This window comes from Manis javanica, chromosome 11 (genome assembly GCF_040802235.1).
Source record: "Manis javanica isolate MJ-LG chromosome 11, MJ_LKY, whole genome shotgun sequence".
Lineage (NCBI taxonomy): Eukaryota > Metazoa > Chordata > Mammalia > Pholidota > Manidae > Manis > Manis javanica.
This window is the reverse complement of record NC_133166.1, coordinates 89153254-89168043: the sequence shown is the minus strand read 5'-3', so window position 1 is coordinate 89168043 and position 14790 is coordinate 89153254. Positions and strand designations below refer to the sequence as shown.

Sequence of the window (14790 nt, the reverse complement as noted above, 5' to 3'; positions counted from 1 at the left end):
GAAAAGATTCAAAGAGGCAGAGACTGAAAAGATTCAAAGAGGCAGAAACAATAGGATAACTTGGATATAACACGAAGGATCAGAAATCTAATTCAATCTCTAGTTATGGACTTCAGTGAAATTGGTAGTCTACGGCAAAGTTCTTATTTCTCACTCACAATCTGCCAAACCCAGCCTCAAAGCCTGGTTATACAGAAACCTTCATAAGAGTAGAAGAGGAAGAGAATGCGTTAAATAAGGAACAAAGAGATAGAGGGATGGCACTGGAAAAGGAAGGAACTGGTATGAAAACAGAAACTTGGAGGAAGAGAGAAGATAGAAAAAGGAAGAAGGGGGGAAGTAGTAAATGTTGGTATAATATGACCAATGGAGGAAAGAATATACTTATAGTCATTTGTGCATTTAATAAATATTTATTAAATATTTACTGTATGTCAGGCATAGTGTGGGTACAGAGGTAATAAAGTACTATCTCTATTTTCAAAGACCTCGAGGACCCACAGTCTGGTTGAGCAAATAAATACCTAAAGAAATAATGACAGCACTCTGTAAGTGCTATTACAGATATACATACAAAATACCCTGGAAATACAAAGGGAGCAAGCAGCTCAGTCAGAAATATTGTGAGGGGTGGAGAAAAACAGATCATACTTAACTCCCTGACATTTATACATAGTCAAATTAATCTTAGATTTATTTGAATACCCCTTTTTAAGTGGGAATTCTCCTTTGTTTCTTATTCTAAGCTAAAATCTTTCAATTTCTATCTTGTGATTTTGATCAAAATGACAATTCACTTAGTAACAGTATTAAGAAAGCTAGAGGCAGTTCTGGAAATCTGATTTTTACCCACGTACACATAAAGAGCCACTAATACTAAGTTATTACAAAGGATATATGCTAACATCATCTTCTAAGTTAATGAAGATAAATAGTTAAGGAGATGAAGTTTTAATTTCTACCTTTTTTTTAGAGGTTTGTGAATAACCACATTCTTTCCTAATCTGACTTTTACATTCCATTTTATTTCACTGGATCAAAGTTAAACATTTTAGATAAAGTGACTATTAGATCTAACTGTTAAATGGTAGTGTAGAGACTGTATTAGCTCCTATATTAATTTAATTTCTATCCTTTGTGAAGACCAAGATATCTGAAATTTCTATCATCTTAGGAATGTATCATACTGTAATACTGACATTTTGCTTTTACTTAAAATTTCTTTTCTCCTCACAGTATATGCTACATTGTTAGCATTAATTATTCAAGGCTATGGTTTAGCCTAATTTAGTTTGTGAGCTTTTGGTTGTAAGAGAAAAACAGGGACATATTTTGTACTTAGGAGTAAATTCTCTACATATAACAAAATAAACATGGTGTGCTTAAAAAAAAAAGTACAGCCTATGGAGCTAGACTACCTGGGCTCATATCTCATCTCCATTACTTATTGGCTGCGTAACCTTTTTTTAACTTCTTGGAACCTAGGCTTCCTCATTTATAAAATATGGATTAACAGCAGGTCCAACTTCATGGTTTATTAAAAGGATTAAATAAGTTAATACATATAAAATGTCCAGAACAGTGCCTTATTAAATAACTTCTCTTTATTCTTATAGTAGAGACAAATGTAAAAATTTTACTGTAAAATTAAGGAAAATATTGGAAAAACTGATTCCAAATTATACAACAAAGGACTCTAAAAACATAAGTAGCCTTCTATAAGAATAACTTGTTATTTTTGTTCAGAAAATCTGAGATACTATATGTATCCTAATTGGATTTCCTATAGGGCAAATACAGATCTGGAGAGAGGATATATGAACTAATTGATATAAATAAACCATATAATTTGACACATAATATTCATATAAAGTAAATAAATTTCTTATTAAAAACTGTTAAGCTTTTTCAGGGGAGAGGAATAGCATATATCGATTCCATAGTTTCGAATTTAAATAGGTACAAATGACACCCAATGACCAGTACTATGGCCAGGAGGCATATGTTCTTTTCCCACTAAAAATTAAAGAAAAAAAACGAAAGGAGGAAATATAGCTTTATTTTAGGATGAGGCTTTTAAAAAAGCTATTATCAGAGAAACAAAACTAGTGTGGAAATATTCTTGTTAATTCAATAGAAATAAGTCTAAGGGTAAATTTTCTCAGTAAGATTTGAATTAAAATAAGTCAATAGGTCAATAAATATTAAAATGATATATAAATAACATTTTTTCCTGTTTACAATTATTATTACAAGTATAACAAATCACAAGTTTTCTTTCTGTATTTTACTGCTTCTGATAGTATATTATTTTATTATTCTTATTATATCATCGTTGCCAACCTAGTCCATTGACAAGTCCTCATTTATTAACATACAGCAGATGCACAGATAAATGTCAGTACAATGGGGAATCATTCTGCTAATAAGACTAACTGGTCATGCATGAATCATAGCTTACTACTTAAACAAAGAAGGATTCACTAGGGAAATGCTCACTTAGCATACAACTATATTATTCTATTATTGCAATAATGGAATCATAAACACCAGAGTTTTGGGGGTCTTTCAAACCTCATTTCAAAATAACTACAGAGAAATTTCAGAATAATTGAGGCAGGAAACAACAGGTATTTATAATCTTAAACTTATTTCCTTAGAACCAGAAAAATACTACATTTTTTAATGCAAATAACAAGAGTATAAAAACTCCACAGAATCTGGTAATAAAATGACAATCTCAAAATAAGAATGGCAATCTAATATTGCTGTATTAACTAGAAATGATTTTTAGTATAAATTTCAAGAGAGAAAAAATGGCTCAAATTTTTCTTTATCTTAAAATCTTCTAAAACACATGTTTTCTAGGTGATGACAAAATGTATTACAGGTAGTTGTATACCTACAACTAATCAAAATGTTCACGTACATCTAAGTTCCACACTAAGAATTCAAACCCAAAGTTAGGCATAGTGGTGCTACACTTAAAGGGAATGATTTGTTCTTTTATTTACTTATATTTAATGAAATTGGAGGACAATAGGGGTATTCTCAATTTGTGATTAAAAATCCTAAGAAATAGGAAATACAAATAAATAACAACTTTGGAAAAAATAATCAAGGAGATTTGGGCCATTTTCTTTTCCTGACTGCTTGTAAGTACTTACCTATATTGGATCATAGATTGCTTTTTATTAGTTGAGGGCTTACTGTGTTTCTTCTTAATAGGAAGGCCATATTTTATATGTTCAAATTTAAAAATTTTAGTTAATGCTATGTAAAGGGAGTGTATTGCTGAGAACAAAAAAATTCTGCTAATGCTAAGGGGCATACAAAAAGAAAAAGAAACAAACTAATTTTCAAGGCATATACTTTATTTTATAAGGTGAAAAAAATTGAGAATAATTATGAGAATTCTGAAAGTTTGGGTAAAGAGTGGCCAATTAATTGCTAATCTTCACCCTGTTAGTTGTAGTTCATAACCTAAGAAATGATTATATGAAAGCATTCCCAACTGATTTTTCAAAATGGAGCTGGCTTAATTCAGGAGTAAGTAGATGTCCCATCCCTGAGCTATCTTCACACTAGCACAAAAAGTACAGCTACCATTTTTTTCAGGAAATTTTGTATCCTGAAGCTGAGAAACACTGATTTTTGAGATAATTAAGAAATAGGTAAAGAGGAAGAAGAAATGGAATTTATTATAAAAAAGAATCAAAATCAGTTTCTCAAATTAAATTTGGTAATCTGTCAAGACATTCCTACAGCTTTCAGAGAACCAAACTTTCATAAAATAAGAATTTCTGATTACCTATCAATTTAACAGGAAAATAATTGTTTCATCACTTTTTTTAAAAAGGAAACTTATTAAGTTCTACATGTTATCACAGCTGATTACATAATCTGCAAAATGATTTAAATTAATCATGAATTAATTTGCAAAATTATTTTAGTAACTGGACACTTCATACCCCATTTTAGCATGTGTGCTTTTTCTCAGGGCCACTGCACTGCACAACACCAGGTGTACTAGTCACACTGTATTCTTTGCCCCTTAAGTGAGAGCACCATTCACACAAACTACAGTTGCGCTTTCTGGAGTTGTGCAATACAGCAGCCCGAGTTTCATCCTGGAGGAAGCCAACAATTAACATTCTACTCTAAAAGTGATACACAAATTTCTGGACTTACCAGCAGTTTAAGCAGCCAAAATCGGGATTTATAATAGAAAGTTTTGGTGGGATTGATAAGAAAGAAAACCATAAATCCATAAAGGACAAGTGGATAAACATATGTGGGGATGACACTAATTGGAGCAAAGAAGCAAGCCAGAAGGCTCAGGCACCACAATATGCCAAGGAATCCAGCAATCTAATAAAGAATAGGAAAGACAAAAAGAGAAAATTGTTATTTATATTTTTACCACTATCAGAAACATCTTTTATAAAACAAAGGTAAGGAAAATGTTTAGTTATTAAGTCAATAATCCTCTTCAAATAGAAGATGGATTTCAGTACCCACTAAACCAGCTTTATAGCAAATGCCAAACTATATTTGTGAGACTTTTATCTTGTTTTGATTACCTCAAACAGATGTTGATGAGACAAATTGCTTCTTGGATTAAGTTCAAAGATGAGCACGTGGTTTACTCCAGCCTGTCTCCAACCATAAGTGTTGATGCCCAGCAGAAAAAGGAATTCAATCAGAAGAAAGCCACCCCGATAGATTCTTATCAAGGGCCAAATACTTCTATCTGTTTCAAGTTTAAATACAGCTGAAAGAATATCAAGTAATTGATTATTTAGAAATTTATACTGTCTCCTTTAATTATCTTTTCTCTTATTTCTCAATGGATATAGTCCTGGTATAGGAATTTCTTATAAATAAAACCTAAACCTATACTATCTCAAGAGTCTGATAAACTTATTTCCAGGTTCTTTCCCATCTTCATTTCAGTCTGTAAAATTCTACTAGAGTAATTTTTCTAAAATTTGACATTTAGCATGATAGGCCATTGTTCCACTAGTTTCTTAGACTAAAGAGAATTGTGGTAGAAACAGTTTAGAACCATACAATCAGTTTTGTCACCTGGCGATTTTTGTCATGACACAACTTCTCTGGCTTTGTTCTATCCATCATCAAACAGGATATAGTAATACCTATTTCACAAAGCTGCTGTGAAAATTAGGGTAAACATAAGAGCAATGTGAAAATTGAAATGTCATATAAATGACAACAGTTAATATTTATAGAATACTTACTATGTGCTAAGAATTGTTCTCAGTATTTTTATATATAATAATTCATTTAATCCTCACCATGGCTCTGAAAGTTAAGAATTATCATCTCCATTTGACTGATTAGGAAATTAGAGCACAGACAGTTTAAGTAATTGTGCTCAGGGTTACCAAGCTAGTATAGGGCAGACCCAGGATTTTAACTCAGTTTGCTCCAAAGTCCACACTCTTAACCACTGTATTCTATTACCGTCATACAAATGTTCAGTATCATCCTACAGCTCTCCAATAGTTTAAACATTCAAACACCTTAGTCTTACAATTCAAGTTCTTCGCAGTCTGATTTCCAATTCACTTTTTCCAAACTTATCACTTATCTCACAGTGCTCTAAACACTGATTCTTGTCTCTTGATCAATTTTATTATTCTTTTAATAAGTCTGCTTTTCACATTTGCTTATGCTGTCCCCATACCAAAAATGGTCTCTTTCTTTCCATAAATTCACATTCTACTTATTATTTAAAAGCCAGATCCTTACTGTTTATAAATTCAGTGATCAATATTTCATTTTGAGCCTACTATGTATAAAACATTTCAATTTGGCTAACAATTACTCAATTTTCCAAATAATTATAAAATTTATTGTTAGTACCACTTATTTGAAATTTAATTATGTAATTATACTTTACTTAATTTAAATAAACATTTATTATTTATCTTTGTAGTCTCTAAAGTACATAGCACATTTAATAATTTAAAAATAACGGTATAGAAAGCCTTTGCTTTAGAGTCCAGACTAGATTTCACCTTTTACCTATATTAAAGTAAATTATTTAATTTTCCTAAGTTTCAGTTTCCTTGTTGGTTATGTTTGCTAAGCAGATTAAATGTGAACAATATATATTAAATGCCTAAAACAAGGTTTGGCCTATTATAAGCATGAAGTATATCAGTTTTCTTTTTTCCTTTTACTTGAAGAAACTTCATTTTTTTATTAATTTGACAAATATTTACTAGGTGCCTTTTATATGTGACACCATTCAAAGAGCTGGGAATTCAGTAACGAACAACAGACAAAATACCTGTCTTCAGGAAACTTCTACTCTCTATAATACCAGATAGTGATAGTGGTTTTAGAAGGAAAAAAAAAAAAAACACAACCCACTTTTTTAAAAGAGATAAAGAATGATATTAGATTCTACTTTAGGTAGTCAGGAAGACCCCTAAGGAAATGACATCTGCAGAAACCTTAAGGAAAGAGAAAATGAATCATGTGAATATCTGGAGGAATAGGGCTTCAAGAACAGGAAAAGTACAAAGGGCGCAAAGAGAGATAGGAGACTGGTGTGCTCCAGAAAACAGGAAGAAGGCTAAGTCCAGTATGATTGGAATGAATGAGAGGTAAAGTGGTTAAATTAGCCAGGGGCAGGGCAGGTAGGACTCTGTCATACTCTGTCAAGACTTAAGTTTTTACTTTGATGTATAAAGCCAATGGAAGTTTTCCCACCTAACTGACATGACATGATTTATAATTTTAAAGGACTACTCTAGTTGTTATGTGAAAAATAGACTGCAAATGAACAAGCATGGTAGCAAGAAGATTATTTAGGAGGTTATAAATAAAAACCTATAAACAGTTTTATATCCTGATCCCTAAGCAAGGCCACAGATACATTACAATAGTCAGGAAACAAAAATAAAAAGTATAAATCTCAAAGAATGCCCAATAAAACTACCAGAGCTAATAAATTCAGCAAAGTTGCAGAGTACCAGATCAACACACAAAAATTCAGTTGTCTTTGTATATACCAGCAATAAACAATCTAAAATGAAATTAAGAAAAAAATTACAGTAACAATTGCACCCAAAAGAGTAAAACATCTAGGAATAAATTAACTAAGGAGATGAAAGACTTGTACAGTAAAAGCTATAAAACATTGCTAAAAGAAACACAGTTTGGAAGACATGATATTAAGATGACAATGCTACCAAGTGTTCTACAAATTTAATACAATCCATATCATGATTCAATGGCCTTTTTCTTTGCAGAACTAGAAAGTCTGATCCTCAAATTTATAAAGAAATTGCAAGAGGCCGCAAATAGAAACAACTTGAAAAAGAAGAATAAAATTGGAGGACTCACATTTCTTGGTTTTAAAACTTACTACAAAACAGTGTGATTCTGGCATAAAAACAGACATACAGACAAATCGAACAGAACTGAGAGTTCAGAAAAAAACCCTAGACATTTATGGTTAACTTGATACTCAACAATAGTGCCAAGACCATTCAATGAAAAAGAGTATTTTCTTCACAAATGGTGCTGGGACAACTGGACATCCCATGCAGAAGAGTAAGTTGAACTCCTACCTCACACCACGTACACAGATTAGTTCAAAATGCATCAATTATCTAAATACAGGAGCTAACACTACAAAACTCTTAGAAAAAAACATAAAGGCAAATCTTCATGACCTTAGATTTGAAAATGGATTATGAGATATGACACCAAATGCATGAGTAACAAAAGAAAACAATAAAATGGACTTCATCAAAATTAAAAACTTTTGTGTACTGAAGAACATTATGAAGAAAGTGAAGACAATCTCTAGAATGGGAGAAAATACTTGCAAATCAGTATCTGATAAGGGTCAAGTATTCCGAATATGTAAGAATTCTTGTTACTTAATAGTAAGATGACTCAGTTAAAAAATGGGCAGAGGACTTTGATTATTTGTCAAACAGCCAACAAGCACATGAAAAGATGCTTAGTATCTTTACTCACTAGAGAAATGCAAATGAAAGCCATACCCCCTAGGATGGCTATAATTTTAAAAAAAAAGATAAATCGTAAGTGTTGGTGAGGATGATGTAGAGAAAATGGGACCTTCACAAATTGCTAGTGTGTGCAGAAAATGTTGCTGCCTCTGTGGAAAACAATTTGATGGTACCTCAGAAGTTAAACAAAGCATTACCATATATCTGTGCAATTGTATTCCTAGGTACACATCCAAAAGAACTGAAAACAGGTACTGAAACCAATTCCTATATATATATATACATATATATATATGTATATATGTATGCATGATCACAGCAGCACAATTCATATTATTGGAAGGCAGAAATGGTCCAGAATCATATCTTCAGTTTTGCTGGTACTGGCGTACCTCAGTTTACTGCGCTTTGCTTTATTGTGCTTTGCAGATAATGTGTTTTGAATGCGGCTACCCTGTACAAAGTGTATCTATCAGTTTGTTTTTCCAAGCATATTTGCTCACTTCATGTCTCTATATCACATTTTGGTAATTCTTGCAATATTTGATTTTTTCATTATTATTTTATATGTTATAGTCATCTGTGATCTGTGATTGAGACTCACTGAAAACTTAGATGATGATTAGTATTTTTTAGCAGCCAAGTATTTTTAAATTAAGGTATGTATATTATTTTTTGGACATAGGGTTATTTCAAAGTTAACAGACTATAGTACAGTGAAAACATAACTTTCATATGTATATCAAGTTTTTTCAAGCCAAAAAACTCATTTGATTCACTTTATTGCCAATTCTCACTTTACTGTGGTGGTTTGGAATCCAACCTGCAATATCAGGGTATGCTTGTACTGCCAAACATTTCTCCAGAGTGCTGTACCCATTTTCATCCATTTGCTTTAATATATTCACTGTATTCCTTTGTATATGGATAGTCTTATTAATTTTTTTAAAATTCCTAATTCATGAGTGGTTTTTGGGTGGTTACTAGGATTTTGCTATTATAAACAAAATGGGAATGACTGCTTTCCTCTCATAAATATCTTTGCATCCATGTACAAGTATGTTTGTAGGATAAATTTTTAGAAATAAAATTGTTTAATCAGAATGATTATATTTGTTTTTGTATATACTACCAAATCATCTTCTAAAGAGATGGCAACAAAAAATACATTCTTAAGACAACTAGTGACTCTACAGCATCTCACTATGCTGATGGACAGTGACTGCAATGGCGTGTGGGGGGACTTGATAATATGGGTGAATGCTGTAACCACAATGTTGCTCATATCAATGATACCTTAATAAAAAAAATAATACTCTAGCCATTAGTATATAAGTGCCTATTTCACACCTTTATAAGTACTTTAAATGGTCAAACTATTATTTTTGTCCAACCAAAAAGTGAAATATGGTACATAGTTATTGTAACAAAGTAAGTAAAGGTTGCTACAAATATATAGGAGAACAAGTTTAAAAACCTGAACAGTTTAAATAACTTTTTATCTTCATGAACCTAAGTATCTGAATAAGTCAATTTCAGACAAATTAAATATCAGGTCACACCCCCTTGAGCTACTAAATAATAACATTATTTTTTGATGTGAATGTTTGAAAATAAAAATTGTGCTTATACATACATTACTAATGCTATATTTCTCTCTCAACTCTCAATACAGTTATCTTTTAAGCACCCACTGGGAGATAAATAAGGATGACAACTTGCTTTATATTTACTCTGACACAAAGATCAAACAAAGAAGTATTCTGAGGTGAGAGAACATAATACACAACACTAAATGCAAAAGCCACATACATTAAAAAACAGACTGTCTCACAAATACATAGTCTATATTTACAGAAGAAAACACAACCTCAACTTGTCCTTGAATTTAACAAAACTTTTCAACTCATTCACCATTCACATAAAAAGAATGAGGTAATTTATTTATTTTTATGTCTTATTTAATGATGATGATAACAACAACACCATGCTTATTTCAGAAATAAAAGAAACATTCCATACACAAGTGATTAAGATTTTCACACAGAAAGAACAACTCCCACCACATATACTACATACTTGATATTTATGTAGTGCTTCATTATTATAAACATGTTTTTCTTATACTGCTTAGTTGAACTCTATGAACTGGTCTTAAGCTCTCTTTTTACTCGTATCATTTAATACTCACCTTGCTCTAGGTGAATCTACATATTCCACTCCCTCCTCCTAGGTCGCATCCCCTACCCGGGCCAACTAAATCTCTGTTCATCTGTCTCCTTCTCTTGGAATGCCTTTCATTCCACCAATGTCCAGCATTTTTTCCATAAAATCTTCCTTGATGCTCTCATTTAAAAGTAATCACATTCCTTTGACCTGCTTAGAATATTTTATCTTGTATCGTATTACTATCATTTTAATATATGTCTTAATCTCCCTGGCATAATAATCAGCTTCATAAGAAGAGGGATTCTCTTATCTATCTTAAGACTCATGAGTATCAAGCTTAATTGTGAAATACATGAAATTCACTTGGTGAATGAATAAATTCTTAAGTAACCTTAGAAATGTAAGTATTAAGCTCATTTAACAAATGAGGAAATTGTTTCAGAGAAGTTAAGTGGCATCCTTAAAGCCAAAATGATTAACAGTGGAGCTGAGCCTTAAACCCAGGCAAGGCCTTTTGAAGACAAGTCTGTGTTTTCCCACAGCAGGTAGCTTAATAATTGAGGGTTAGGTTTTTTTATTACAGTATTTCAATGCATTCATACAAGTAGATTACATTCACCTAAAGAAACAGAACTAGGTAAAATATGATCATAAAGTTTAACAATATTAAATCATGACCTTCAGTAGACAATAATTATTAGAGGTAATTTTTAGTAATTGGTGGAACAGAGAACTCTAAAATTACAAATGAAAACATGTTGTTAATAGGTAAAGTGCATAAGCTCTCTAAAAGCCATTATAACTTGGGTTATAATTTCCTAATGTGCAATTAACAATCTTAATTAAAAAGAACACTTATGAGGAATAATGACTTTAGTAAATTATTTCTTAAACATCTGTAATATATCTGGGAATGAGGTAGGAACTTGAAACACAAAAATGAAAAATACATAGTCCTTGCAATCAGAATAGCAAGAATGATGGTGATAAAATTTTTCTTTGCTCAGGCACTACAGTGATTATTAAAGTTTAAAAAAGAATATAATGGATATTTATATAATAACATCCATTTATAAGTCATGTTTCTTTGCAGCCTTCACTGTGCAGAATTTAATCCTTTATTAATAATTTACAGTTATCCTTAGAAGCATAAGTACAAAGACCTCGTAAGAACATTTAGGATAAGCCTTTTTGCTGTTTCTGTGTGTGTGTTTTATATATCATTTAATTTCATCTCTGTCCTTCTCTTCCATCCATTCAAAATTACAACAACATTTTTGGAACCCCTACTGTGTCTGAAGTAGTGTTCTAGGTGCTGGAGATACAATGGCAAACAGGAAAGACAAAAGCACAGGTATCAAGGAATTTACGTTCCAGTGGGAAAACAGGTATCAAGAAACATAGGTAACATGTGCATATATAAGAAACATAAATATGTAATATTATGCCAGGCATATAATTACAAGTGCTCTGAAGAAAACTAACATAGGCTTAAGGTGTAGAACAGTAGGGTAGGGTGATCAGGAAAGGCCTTACTGAGGAGCTAGTATTTGAAGAGATTGTATGAAGTGAGGAAAGAAGCTGGGAGGACATCTTGTGGAACAGCCCTGTAGGCAACTGCAAGCGATCACAGATAGGAATGAGCATGGTGTGTTCAAGGAATAGAATAACACAATTGTGGTTAGAAACAGTGAATTCAAGTGAAAATAAGTGAGGGGATGATGACAGGATATAAAGTCAGAAGGCCCACAAGGGCAAGATCCTGTAGGGTCTTGCAGGCCACAGTAAGAAGTTTCAGTTTTATTTTAAGAGAAGCCACTATTAGATTTTGAAGACGAGTGACATGATCTAACATATTTTTTTTAAAAAGTATTGCTGGCTATATAAAGGCAAGAGTGGCTGCAGGGAGATAAATCCAGGAAGCTGTTGCAGTATACTAAGCAAGAAATAGTTGTTTTGCCAAGGATGGCACTAGTTGGGGTGGAGACTGAGCAGTATGATTTGCAGATGGACTGGAGATGCAATATGAGGGAAAAGAGAGGCTGAAGGGTTTTGGCCTGAGAAACCAATGAAAGGTGATGCCATAAGGAAGAGAAAGTGTACCTGGAGGTAAAAAAACATTGTTCATTTAAGTTTGAGATGCCTATTAGACATTCAGTGAGACAATTATATATCATTCAGAGGAGAGAGCATATATACTTGGGAGCCCTTAGCATACAGATAGTATTTATAGCTACAGGCTTGAATAAGACTGTCTAGGTAAGAAATTAATGTAGACAGAGAGAGGAGGATAGAGCCCCATGGTACTTCCCAATATTTGGATGTCACAAAGAAAATAATAGCTAGGAGATGGGAGTGTGGCATCCCAGCAAAGCCAACCGAAAAATTAGTTTCAAGAAGGACTGATCCACAATGTCAAATCCAGCTGAGGGGTATGTCAAATTCTGTTGGGAGGTTTAGTAAGACTATGACTTCCTTGCTGTTATATCACTGATGTTGGAAGTACCCATGCTTCTAGCAATTCCTCCTGCCTCTTCCTGATTTTCAACTTCTACAGAATAGCAAATTATATAACCAAGCTCCTTAAAATTACATGCAAAGCAATTGTAAATGGGTTCTGGAAAGGATGTGAAAGTCTCCAAAAAACAAAGTGAATGAGGTTTAGTATAGGAATTTTCTAGTATCTTATTTACTCCCGTTTGTAATCAAGGACTGAGGTCCTTGACAACAGAACTCAGAAAGAGTCTGAAGAATAATGGAGAATGAAATGTCATAAACTAGCAACATTTTAAAGGACAACTATACCAAAAAGGAAAACTAAACCAAAACAGATGACCAAACACCTCCCTCCCTTCCCTTATCACTTATAAGAACAAAAAACTTAGCCCTGACAGATGTTTTTGCCTGTAGCTTAGGTAGTCTGATAGTGGCTTTGGTAGAGGGACAGAATATGACATAGGTGTATTAGTAAGAATAATTTAATTCAAGGTTTAAACTACTTACCGGCAAGCACAAGGGTAATATTTAGTACAATGAATATTCCACAAAATAGGCCAACTCTAAAAGTAGTCCATGCTGGTGCAGGCTGTGGATAGAAAAAAACATTGGGTGTGTAAGGCAAAAGTCAAATACATTTGGTTTACGCCGCAATAAATTAGTAGTATGACCCTCAAATATTTTATGACCTGAATTTTTATAAATCTGAACAGGAAAATTATCCTTCCTCAACCTATAATACTAGAATAGAGTTGCCAGTTATTTGAATTCTTTAACAGAAATGAGTCACTAAACAAGATTATAATCTTAGGCAGCAATTTATAAATATATTGAGTTTTTCTTACAGGAGAGATTTAAGTGTCACTTCATTTTATAATGTACACATCTTTAAATTTTTTAAGTCAGTATTAATTAGAGTTCTCATATTTGGTACTTTGAATAATAATTAGAGACAATGGGAAAAATAACTTATTTTCTGGCAGTACTTACACTATTATAATGGGGTAATTTATAAAGTGAAGTTTTAAAGATGTACTACAGATTCTTAAGAGACTGGTGTATCAGAATCTCCAGAGTGAGTAGGTTCAAAATATAGATCTATTATAATGTAATTTTACATATATAAAATGATAAAGAGAAATCTGTTTTCTAAAATAAATAAAAGAAAGTACTTGATAATTTAAATTTAAAGGAATGAGAGAGAGAGAGAGAGAATCTTGGCAGATTTTAATATTTGCTATAATTGTTATAAGAAACTTCTGTTGTTGTTAGAGGTGATATTACATTTAAGATACTTTACATGTTTTCCAAAAAACCTTTAAAATGAAAAATAGCATTGAGACTCCCTCTGACTTACTTATTACTTATCAGTAATAGATTTTCAGTATTTTTAAGTTAGGAGTGAAAGCATCCAGAAGACGATCATTTAACTTTTTCAAAAAATTTTTTCTTTAGTTTAAAAAATTTTGCAATTTATCATATATACAAAAGAATATATATAATGTGTTTGGATTATTAAGACATGTACCCAAACCTATCACCCATCTTTAGAAACAGAACATTTCCATTACTTTTGAAGTTCCTATCCCTTGCAGATGCAAAACCATTCCTCCTCACCATAACTATTTCAATGTTTTCTTTAGTTTTACCACCACAATGCATTCCTAAACACCTTTATCTTTCAAAATAAGTTGTTACATTTTTAACAGCTTTATTGAAATATAATTGACATACAATACATTGCACATATCTAAACTATACAATTGTGTCTTTCCTCTCTAGATGCTTTTATGAGTTTTCTCTTTCTATTTTCAAGTAGTTGGACTGTGTATGCCTTTAAAAAAAAACTGTTTTATTGACTAAATTGACACACAATAAATTGCATGTTTAAAGTATACAATTGATGTTTTGATATACATAAACACCTATGAAATTATCACCATAATTAAGACAATGAACATTATCACCCCTAAGAGCTTTCTCGTGCCTTTCTGTAATTCTTTTTCTCTCACCACACCCCATTTCACCCCCAAGCAATCACTAATCTGCTTTCTGTCACTGTATATTAGTTTGCATTTTCCAGAGTCTTAGTTAAACAGAACTATGCTCT

The 14790-nt window shown here is 32.1% G+C and overlaps 1 protein-coding gene across 1 annotated transcript in view; it reads right to left on the bottom strand.

Moving 5' to 3' along the window:
* XPR1 (xenotropic and polytropic retrovirus receptor 1) overlaps positions 1-14790 on the bottom strand; it is a 232685-nt gene that overhangs the window by 50567 nt on the left and 167328 nt on the right. Inside the window, exons 7-9 of the mRNA XM_037021098.2 lie at positions 13188-13269; positions 4584-4774; positions 4192-4371 (exon numbers count right to left, since the gene is read on the bottom strand). Coding sequence (XP_036876993.2) covers positions 4192-4371; positions 4584-4774; positions 13188-13269 — 453 coding nt within the window. The remainder of the gene's footprint in view (positions 1-4191; positions 4372-4583; positions 4775-13187; positions 13270-14790) is intronic.